This window comes from Canis lupus, chromosome 15, assembly GCF_011100685.1.
Source record: "Canis lupus familiaris isolate Mischka breed German Shepherd chromosome 15, alternate assembly UU_Cfam_GSD_1.0, whole genome shotgun sequence".
NCBI classification, from domain to species: Eukaryota; Metazoa; Chordata; class Mammalia; order Carnivora; family Canidae; genus Canis; species Canis lupus.
Genome location: NC_049236.1, coordinates 34,080,024 through 34,089,892, shown reverse-complemented (window position 1 = coordinate 34,089,892; position 9,869 = coordinate 34,080,024). Strand labels below are relative to the sequence as shown.

The 9,869-nt window shown below is 55.1% G+C and overlaps 1 protein-coding gene across 4 annotated transcripts; it reads right to left on the bottom strand.

Annotated features, from left to right (window-relative positions):
• Positions 1 to 467: 467 nt before the first annotated feature.
• Positions 468 to 6,444, bottom strand: SOCS2 (suppressor of cytokine signaling 2). Of its 4 annotated transcripts, none has more exons than XM_038558645.1 (3): positions 6,330 to 6,444; positions 3,510 to 3,866; positions 468 to 1,957 (listed from the first exon to the last, which is right to left on the bottom strand). In XM_038558645.1, the coding sequence occupies exons 2-3, from the start codon at positions 3,646 to 3,648 to the stop codon at positions 1,500 to 1,502; spliced, it is 597 nt and encodes a 198-aa protein (XP_038414573.1). In that variant the 5' UTR covers positions 3,649 to 3,866; positions 6,330 to 6,444; the 3' UTR covers positions 468 to 1,499. The 4 variants fall into 4 exon arrangements, with proteins under 4 accessions (XP_038414573.1, XP_038414572.1, XP_038414571.1 ...); XM_038558644.1 differs by lacking the exon at positions 6,330 to 6,444 and adding an exon at positions 5,170 to 5,267; XM_038558643.1 differs by lacking the exon at positions 6,330 to 6,444 and adding an exon at positions 4,566 to 4,977.
• Between the last annotated feature and the right edge of the window lie 3,425 nt (positions 6,445 to 9,869).

Genomic DNA, 9,869 nt, shown 5'->3' with positions numbered 1-9,869 from the left:
CCATAGTATGTAACTATGCAGGACATTTTTTTTTTTTGAGGTGGCAAAATGAATACTGTCTGGACTCTAAAATTTAGAAGCACATCCACAACAGTCATGAGATACTGTGTGACAGGAAATAAATAGCCATAAAACTGCTAATTTTTATTTTATATTATGTCTACTCAATCCATAAAAGACTAGGACGTGTCACAATTTTTGTAGTTTCTAAACCATATTTTCGGAAGCACACAGGGCATTCGTGTCATGCCCACTCAATTTGTACTAGACCGTACTTGTACTTTCTACACATCAGGCTTCCCAAAATGCAAAGGGCCAATGCGGCCCAGAACTTCAGAGGCCGGTAGGTAATGTCCTAGCTCCTGCTGAATATCTGGCTTATGTCACGAGACGCAAGTTTTTATGGCAACTGTCTATTACCATGAACGTGTACGTTCTCTACAATTCAAAGTAATAAGTGCAACTTGTAAAAGTCAAGTTTTTTTTTTATTTAATACATTCTAATCAAATAGTAACAGCAGTAAATAAACACTTTGAAAAAAAACAGGCAGGTATCCCCCTATATCTGGAAGAAAATTAAGTCAAAATATTCTACATGGTAGAAGGGAGACAACTGCTGATGTCCATGGTTAGACAATTCAAGGATAACTTGGAAATTTCTACAGCCATTTCTAAAAAAGTCAATGGCAACAGGTTGGGACACAGCTACTTAAAAGAATCAAATGTCTGTATCTACAAGGTTTTATTAACAGGGATTGAGTTGCACCTGTAGAGCATGACATTCTTGTCTTTTAGCCTTAAAGGAAAAGACAGAGTCTTTTCTGTGTGCACCAGTTTGAAATGTTTCTAAAATAAGGCTACCTTAAAACGGATTACTACAGTACTCATTCACATCAGAAGAGTTCATACATGTAGTAAAAAGTCAAATATGGGATTTCATGGTCACTTTTTTGGTTGATTTGATTAATTGCATAAAACGAAGGATAAATACTCACAAGCAGATCTGTTTAACAAAACTCCTAGGTACATCAAGAATGCAAAAAGAGAAAATGTCCTACAGGAGGCTCTGATCACCAGGCATCTAAAATTGAAGCTAAGCCTGGGCCAGTTGGGTTCCTTCCACTTCTTCAGTACTCCTATGTCCAGTTCTTCCCCTACTACGGGGCCTTGCACCTTCAACCTAATAGAGAGGAACCTCAGAAAGGCAAGGCATTCTGATCAAATGTTCCTTCAGCCTTTACTCACGACATTTTGTTTTTAACTCAAAAGGATCAACTGGTCCTGGTTAGCCTTAGGAAGATAAGCATCACTTGGGTGAAAAATATTCGGGGGAACTTTAAATACCTAGCTACCTCGTCACACGTTTGAATTAGATTGGCTTCAGCTGTTTTTAGAATTCCGAGTAGTTATCCAGAGCAGTCACTCAAGTTTTGGTTCTCTTTTACATAGCTGCATTCGGAGATACTCTATATGAGGCATGGTTAGAAAAAGAGAAACACTTATACCTGGAATTTATATTCTTCCAAGTAATCTTTTAGTCTTGTTGGTAAAGGCAGTCCCCAGATGGTACCGGTACATTTGTTAATGGTGAGTCTACAGAGATGTTGGAGAGGTGGTGCTGACGTGTAGAGCGGTTTGGTCAGATAAAGGTGAACAGTGCCGTTCCGGGGGGCTTCTGGGCCTGTCCGCTTATCCTTGCACATCTGAACATAGTAGTCGATCAGATGAACCACACTGTCAAATTGTTTAAGCTTGGACTTGACACATATGATAGAGTCCAATCTGAATTTCCCATCTTGGTACTCGATTCGCAGATTAGTTGGTCCAGCTGATGTTTTAACAGATATTGTTAGTAGGTAGTCTGAATGCGAGCTATCTCTAATCAAGAAAGTTCCTTCTGGTGCCTCTTTTAATTTCTCTTTGGCTTCATTAACAGTCATATTTCCCCAGTACCAACCTGGGGTTTTTGATCAAAAGGAAAAAGAAAAGAGGGTAAAATAGTTATTATCAAGAATTTTTAAAATAGGGCAAATACTTGGCAACAATTTTTCCAGCTCTAAGTACAAGCGTGTGAGTGAAAAGTCTACCCGAGACTACCATAAATACTTTCGGGAGAAATTTAATGAGAATGTGGGCCCATTTTCTTTTATGAATGCAAACTGAGAGCCAGTTTTCTGTTTTAAGAAGTAACTTTTGGTGGCTGTTCTTTAAATCATCTGAAGATTTTTTTCTCCTAATGAAACAAAAAAACATTTGCAATATGACACACCGGCTGACAAAGGGCGATGCTTCTGAGCACCCTTCAAGTAAAATCAAACTAAGTCAGAAGTAAATCAGAAGTTAGAAACAAAAGCCATGCCGTCACAAAAGTGCAAAACCCAACTCCAGTAATTCCAACGGGGTAAAAACAGAAAGAACTTAATTGGAAGGTTGGTGTCCACCCTCCTCCTGCCCAGATCTGTTCAAAGCCCTTGGAGAGCACTGCTGTTTACGCCTTTTCCAAGTGCAGTTCCGGTACAACAGCTCCTGTTTGTTGCTTTGATTACAACTACCTTATCAACAGTCATTGAGAAATGAGGGAAGCCCCAACTGATAACTAGTGCTTCAAGTTTACAATCGGCCACTCTTGGACTTTGCCCTAGTCCAAATCCGATCACCCCCGGCGGTCCCCCAGCGTCCCGGCTGCATCGGCCCGCGCCAGCCCGGCTCCGGCCGGTCTTCAACAGGGACTCCTCCGAGAGCTTCTGCACAGGGAGTCTGAGCAGTGTGCTCACCCTCACCCTCACGCTCACCCTCACCCTCACGCTCACCCTCACGCTCACCCTCACCCCCCACCCCCACCCCCCACCCCATTGCTCCGATACCTGCCATCCGCGGCCCTCGGCGCTGAGCGAAAGCCTGTGGGGCGGCAAAGACCGGAACTGCGAGGGACTTTTCCCTCTCCCTAGAGCTACCAAAACTTCAACTTTGCCCCAAACGTAAGCTTTTAGGATCCAGATTTTGAAAGCTTCGGTGGTCCGCCGGATTATTCCCCCCACCCCAGCCCGATCCTTCCTTGGTTCAGACGCCGGGAGGCGACAGCGGGCCCCGCGCAGCGCCGGGCTGCCCCGGGCCCCCCCCGCTCCGCGGCGCCGCAGTCGGTCGGTCCCGGCCACTTGGCCGCCAGGACCCCGGGCTGCCGCGGCTGCTCCGCTCGGGAGCCGGATGCGGCCACTCGCGCCCTGGTCCCCGCGGGAAGGGAGGCGCCTGGCACTTCCCCCGGGTTCGAGGCCGCGTGCCGACCCCCGGGCGGTCCCAGCGCCCCGCGAGGCCGCTTCCAAGAAGCGCTTCTCGCGCCCTGCTCGCCCCTGGGCCTCCGAGTCCCTCGAGGGCCGCGGTCCTCTCGCGTCGCCGGGGACCGCGACCCGGGCCGAGCGGGCATCCTCCCGCCGCCCCCGCGCCCCGCCCCGAGGCGGCCACGGGAGGCGAGGGGCCGCCGCTCCCGCCCGCGCCGAGGGGCCGGCTCCTACCTGTGTGGCTGAGCTCCCGCAGGGCCTTCGCCAAACGCGCCGCCTCGGGGGTCGGCTCCTCCGCGGGCCCCGCGGGCCCCCACTGGCTCGGCGTCCCTTCCGCGCCATTCCCGGAGGGCTCGAGGCACCGCAGGGTCATGGGAGCGGGGTCACCGCGGCAAAGACAGGTGGCCGCCCGCGCCGGGGTCGGGGGGGACACACGTCCTGCCTGGGAGTCAGAGGGGTCCCCGAAACGAGTCCCTGCGGGGGATCCGAAATGCTGGAGGCGGGGAGGTTGGGGTGCTTCTGGTTCTTCCTCCCCAGGTCCCAGTGCACGGATGGCCAAGTCCCCCGCAAGCGCGGTCACCCACAGTTTGCCTGCAAAAAAGAAAGTATGGGGTTTGGTCAGTCCAGACCGGACCCCGCGGCTGGGGTGTGGGTGGGGAGGCAGAGACGTGGAAAATCCCGGGGACTCCTCCGCGTCTTTGCTCCTGCACCATTTAACCCCCAGCATCCAGGGACCCGCCCGGCGCAGCGGTGGAGAAAGGATAAAGAGCAGAGCAGGGACCCAAGACCCAGGAGCTGCCGAGGGGGAGGGGGAGGGGAGGGGAGGGGTGGGGAGGGACGGGAGGAGGGTGGGAACAGGGTGTCTTCCCGCCCGGGGCTACCAGCGGAGCGCGCGGGCCACCGAGCCTGGGCACCTGCGGGCAGGGCGGCTGAACGGGCCTGGGGAAGGACAAAAGGAAAACCCGTGGAGGACCGGAGCGATCCCCCGGGCGGCACTCCCTAGCTCTCAATCCGCGCCGCCCGGGGCTCCGGGACCCGGGACCCAGCACCCTGAGCCGCCAGCCCGGGGCGCCCGGGGCCGGAGCGGACGCACGCCGCGCGGAGGCCGCCTCGCCCCTCGCCCCCCGCCCCCCAGCGCCCCGGTCCGGCAGAGGCGGGGGCGCCGCTCCCGGGCCCAGTGCGCGGCCGCCGCCGCCGCGGGCGCTGTCGAGGAATCGGCCCCGGCGCGCAGCCCTCGCGGGGGCTCGGAGCCGCATCCCCGGCCGCGGCCGCCCCACGCCGGGCCCTTACCTCGGCCTCGGCCTCGGCCGCCGCCTCCACAGCAGGCGGCCTCCCCGGCGGACATGGGCGGGGGCGCCGGGAGGGGCCCGGGAGAGGAAGGGTGTCCGCCCGAGGTTCCCCCGCGGACTTTTAACTTGGGAACCCGATGCCGGGGGATGCGCTGTGCGGCGGCCCGAGCTCTCGGCGCGGAGCGCAAACCAAGGCGCGGGGGTGGGACCCTCGCCTGGAAGCCCCGGGCTCCGAAGTCCCCACCCGGGGCGGCCGCCGGCTTCCCCTGCGGCCGCGGCCAAGGAGGTGGGAAGAAGAAAGGAGGAGGCAGGAGCTAGGGCGGGAGGGAGGCAGGCGGGTGGGGAGGAGCGGCGGATCAGGTTATTAGGAGGATTATTAATTGGGATGGCAGTTTGGGGCGGGGGAGGAAACTCCGGAGACTTCCCGTCGCCTAGAAGGAGCCCCGCGAGCCGGCGGCAGGGGCGGCCGCGGGCAGAGCCGCGCCTCGGACTCTCCGGCGCTCGGGAGCGGCGCAGCCCAGGCCGCCCGCGCTCGCGGCCGCGCCCCGCTGCCCTCCCCGGCGACCCCCCTCGGGGAGGAGCCCTCGCGCTCCCCGGACCCGTACCTGCCGCCAGCCCCCGGCCGAGCTCCTCCGGCGCCCCGGCTGCCGGCGCGGGGGGTCCTGAGGCTGTGCGCGCGGGGCCCCGGGGCGCCCTGTCCGCGGCCCGCGCAGCGCCGGGAGCGGCGGGCGGGGAGGCTCATGCTTCAGGGGAAGCCCAAGGCCCGCGAGCCGCGGTCGGGCGGCGAGACATGGCAAGAGTTAAACGTCTGTCCCCGGAGCGGGGTGTGCGCGCGACTTCCCGGCCCCGCGCGCCTCCCTCGCTCCCCGCCTCCCTCCCGGTCCGCGCCCCCCCCCCCCCCCGCGCCCCGCCCGGCTGCTGCGGAGGCCGCTTTCCAGGAACTTTCCAGGAATCCGCCTCACGTGACCGCGGCCCCCGCTTCTGCTTTAAAGAGGCTCCGGCGCGAATGCGCAGGCTTCAGGGGAGGCGGGCTCAGGGCGCCCGGTGCGGGGGCGCCCGGTGCGGGGCCGCCGGGGACCCCGCCCGCCTCCGGCCGCTCCGCGCGAGGGCTCCGCGGGGCGCCGTGTCTCCGAGCGCCCTCCTCTCCCCTGCACGTGCTGTGAGCCGCGTGGGGGGAGACCGGGCGCCCTCGGCGGCGGCCCCCCTCGCTCTCCGGCACGTTAGTGGAGCGACAGCGGCCCCCTTGCAGGCCCCGCGCGCCGGAGGGAGCGGGCGGGCGGCGGTGCGGGCGCCCGGGTCCTCGAAGGCGGCGGGCGGAGCGCGGCGCCTCCTTAAGCGGCGCTGCCGGAGAGCGGCTCCTCCCCCAGGCGCTCCGGCTCCCGGTCTCCCGCGGCCCCGCCGGGCTCCTCCTCCCCGCCGCCGCCGCTCCTCCGCCGGCTCCTCCGCTCCTTCCCGCCCGCAGCCCGGCTCACCTGCGCCCGCGGCGGGGCCCGGCGCCCTCACCTGCGCGCCCCCGCGGTGCCGGGCGGCCCGGCGCCGCAGCCCCGAGAGCTGTAGTCCCGGCGGTTCCCCGCAGGCCTGGCGCCCAGGCACCGGGAATTCGTTCAGATCCCGTCACTTCCCTGCGCGGAGACCCTCACCTCCTCCCACCGGGTCGGAGGCCACCTGGTCTCCGTTGGAACTCAGCACCTGGCCTGCACGTCCGCCTCCAAAATGTGACCTACTTTAAATGTGACCTATTTTTTTTTAAACCATTAACACTCACGGGAAAACCGGATCCCAAATTTCGATAACCATTTTTCTTTGAAATACTATTCTATTGCATCACTGCTCAAAAGCTTGAAAGGTCAATGGCCACTTTCTGTTGAAGCAGGGGCTAAGGGGAAGTTGGGCGAGGAAGGGGGAGGCGCGTCTCGCGAGCCTTGCCTGGTGCGCCCCCTGCCGGCCCCGAGAGGAAACGGAGGCCAGCTTCCTGCCTTCTGGGCCAGGAGTCCGGGAGCAATGGTTTTCTCAACAATTTTCCTGCTTTTGAGTAAATAACTATGCAGACGACAGGCAAGCGAGCCAGGAAGTGAGGGGGGCATCTTCCAGCTAACAAAGGGCTTTGGCGACGTCAGAGTCCTATGCATGGAATCCAGTTTTGTTTTTTTAGAGTCTTCCAGGTGGAGGGCGGGGCTGATTCAGCCCTAGTTGAAACTCCGTAAAGCAGCTAAATGATTTTGCCCAAGTCATTTACTGTCTTTGGACACTCGGCCTTTTTTTTTTTTTTTTTTTAATAAAAGAAAGGGACTGGACCCAGTCCTGGCTCAGGGACTGAGATGAATGAATAAATCAGATTCCATGGAGAGTTTGTGTGTATAGTCTGAGGCCCAGAACCTTTAAGAACCACTAGTCATCTACTAGGGTTCACTATGTTCTAAATTATTCCATATGGCTTCTTATTCCTTGGTAGAGAATCCCAAACAAAGGGTTCTGTAGTTTAAAAGATTTTAAGCATTTTACGAAGAGAAAATAAATTTCTATTTGTCAGCTGAATCTTCCAGCAACCTTCCTTCATGTGATTTCCTGTTGCCTCCTAACATGTGCTATTCCCTGTTTTGCACACACTTTTCCCTCCTCCTGGAATGCCCTTCCCGGATTGGGTGTGTGGCCAGCTCTTGTCATTCAGGTTGGAGCTCAGAGTCATTCCACAGACAGTATCCATTAAAAATTACGGGGATCCCTGGGTGGCACAGCGGTTTGGCGCCTGCCTTTGGCCCGGGGCGCGATCCTGGAGACCCAGGATCGAATCCCACATCGGGCTCCCGGTGCATGGAGCCTGCTTCTCCCTCTGCCTGTGTCTCTGCCTCTCTCTCTGTGACTATCATAAAAAAATAAATAAATAAATATTTTTAAAAAATTACGACAAGAGGGGATCCCTGGGTGGCTTGGCAGTTCAGCGCCTGCCTTTGGCTGGGGGCGTTATCCTGGGGTTCCGAGATCGAGTCCTGCGTCGGGCTCCCGGCATGGGGCCTGCTTCTCCCTCTGCCTGTGTCTCTGCCTCTCTCTCTCTATGTCTATCATGAATGAATATATAAAATCTTTTTTAAAAATTACAATAAGCATAATGCCAGCTATAGGGGCACCAAACTTCGTAGCAAAGTAAGATTTTGACTTTTGTTTCTGAAATGTTTCCCAGGGACGCCCAGCATTTTGTTCGTCTTTTTAATCCCCAGGAAACACATATGGGAGCATCTTAGGAAAATATTTATAGGGCCATGTTAAGTGAAAAAAAAAGAGAATATGAAATTGTAACTATGTTATGACTACAACATTATAACATTATGTATGGCTCCGGGCAAAACAGAAGAAAATGTGGAGAAATGAAAGCCGCTGTTTCTAGGGTGGCGGGATATGGGTGAATTTTAAAATTTGATTTTCCTTGATACATTTCCAGTATTTTTGATATAGTTATCACTTTCCAAAATTGCATGTGGATCAGGGTCTTCGGCTACTCTCAGGGAATAGAGTGCAGTTGTAGAATTTATGACCCCAGTACTGTTGGGTCTCTCTCCTGGACTCCCAGAACTGCCACTCAGCATTGCCTTTCACATGTCTAATAGACATCCCTGGTTTAACGTGTCCCAAACTGAGACCCGATAATTTCTTAAAACAACCCCTTTTAAGAAAAAACCAAAAGCAATTCCTCCTTCATTCTCCCCCCATCTCTGAAAAATGTCATATCTGGTCTCCAGTTGCTCTGGCTAACAGCCCAAAAGTCATCTTGACTGCTCCTTTTCACACATCCCACATCCCATGTGTTGGCCAATTCTTTGACTCTGATTTCACAATAAGCCCAGAATTGAAGCCCTTGCCACATTTCCACCACACACCAGTCCAAGCCTGGTTTACTAGTCTCAGCCTGGCTTACTGCTGCAGCCTCTTCCTGGCACCCTTGTCCCTTGAATGGACTCTTCCTGACAGAGAGTGAGCCTGTTTAAACCAAGTCATGGCATGTCCCTCCTCTGCTCCAGTCCAAATGGCTGCATCACACCAGACGGAATGACAATATCTGAGTAGCCACTCACAACGGCCTACAAGGTCTGGTTGCATTTACCTCCCCGATCTCATCCCCTGCTGCTCTGTTCCTTGATCACTACTTAAGACACATCGGACTCCTTGCTGTTTCCAAGACCTACTACCCTTGCTCCTTCCTCAGAGCCTTCTATGCTATCTCCTTGATCCACCATGCTCTTCCTTCAGATATCTGCATGGTTTGCACCCTCACCTCTTCAGACCTTTATTCAGTGCCACCTTCTTAGTGAGACCTTGCCTAACCACCCTCTTCAAAATCAACCTGCCCACACACACATTCCTCTCTCTTCCCTGCTCTAGTTTTCTCCTTAATGCCGATCACTATCTAACCTAGTTTATTTTTTTATTTATTGGTCTGGTTTTCTCTCTTTTTCACTCGAATGTAAGCTTCATGAGGACATGTATTTGTCTTTGCATTGTTCGCAGCTATATCTTGGCTCCTCCAAATAGTCCCCAGCATTTAGCAGGCATTCCACAGGACTGGTGAATGGGGGAATGGATGGGTGAGTGGTGCTTTAGCAGGGTGGCTTTAACGTTAAACGGCCGGCCATGGATCCCCGCTGTGCTACCACTTGCTACACGACTGAATTTGGTAAAAATCTATATCTCATATCTGTTACGTTCAGTGGGGCAGGTGCATGGCTGCAGTGGGGAACTGTCATTCCACAGAAGAGGGAAGGGAGAGTGATTTTCACAAAGCTGGGAGTTTCTTCTGTTGCCTGCATTGAGGGATTGCCAAGGCTTGGAATCTCTGTGTGCCAAAGTCAAACTGGATGTTCTTGATTTGCCATGCAGATGTTCTAATATTGGAATTGACAGGTGCTCCACACTGAGCTTTTGCCTAGGTGCAGAGAGTGTTTTAGTTTTTGTTTTAGGGGTGGAGGAAGCTATAAGATGATTGTTGGCTTTTGTGTCTGGAATACCTGTGAGCACTTTTAGGGGGCACCTGGGTGGCTCAGATGGTTGTGTCTGCCTTCAGCTCAGGTCAAGATCTTGGGATCCAGGTCATGATCTTAGGGTCCCGGGATGGAGCCCTATTGGGTTCCTAGCTTGGTGGGGAGTCTGCTTCTCCCTCTTCCTCTGCCCTTCCCTCTGCTCGTGCTTTCTCTCTCTCTCTCTCAAATGAATAAATAAAATCTTTTTTAAAAAGTGCGCTTTTAATTGGACACTATCTCTTTTAAACTTTGCCATGTCACCATCACCACCACAACCACCATCTCACACACACACA

What these genes read in the sequence shown, in the direction of transcription:
- SOCS2 (XM_038558642.1), bottom strand. Translation starts at nt 4,002, where the DNA reads ATGCTGGGGGTTAAATGGTGCAGGAGCAAAGACGCGGAGGAGTCCCCG. An exon ending in GCGGGAGCTCAGCCACACAG is followed by an intron (nt 1,958 to 3,509) that starts GTAGGAGCCGGC and finishes CAAAAACCCCAG; the next exon opens with GTTGGTACTGGGGAAATATG.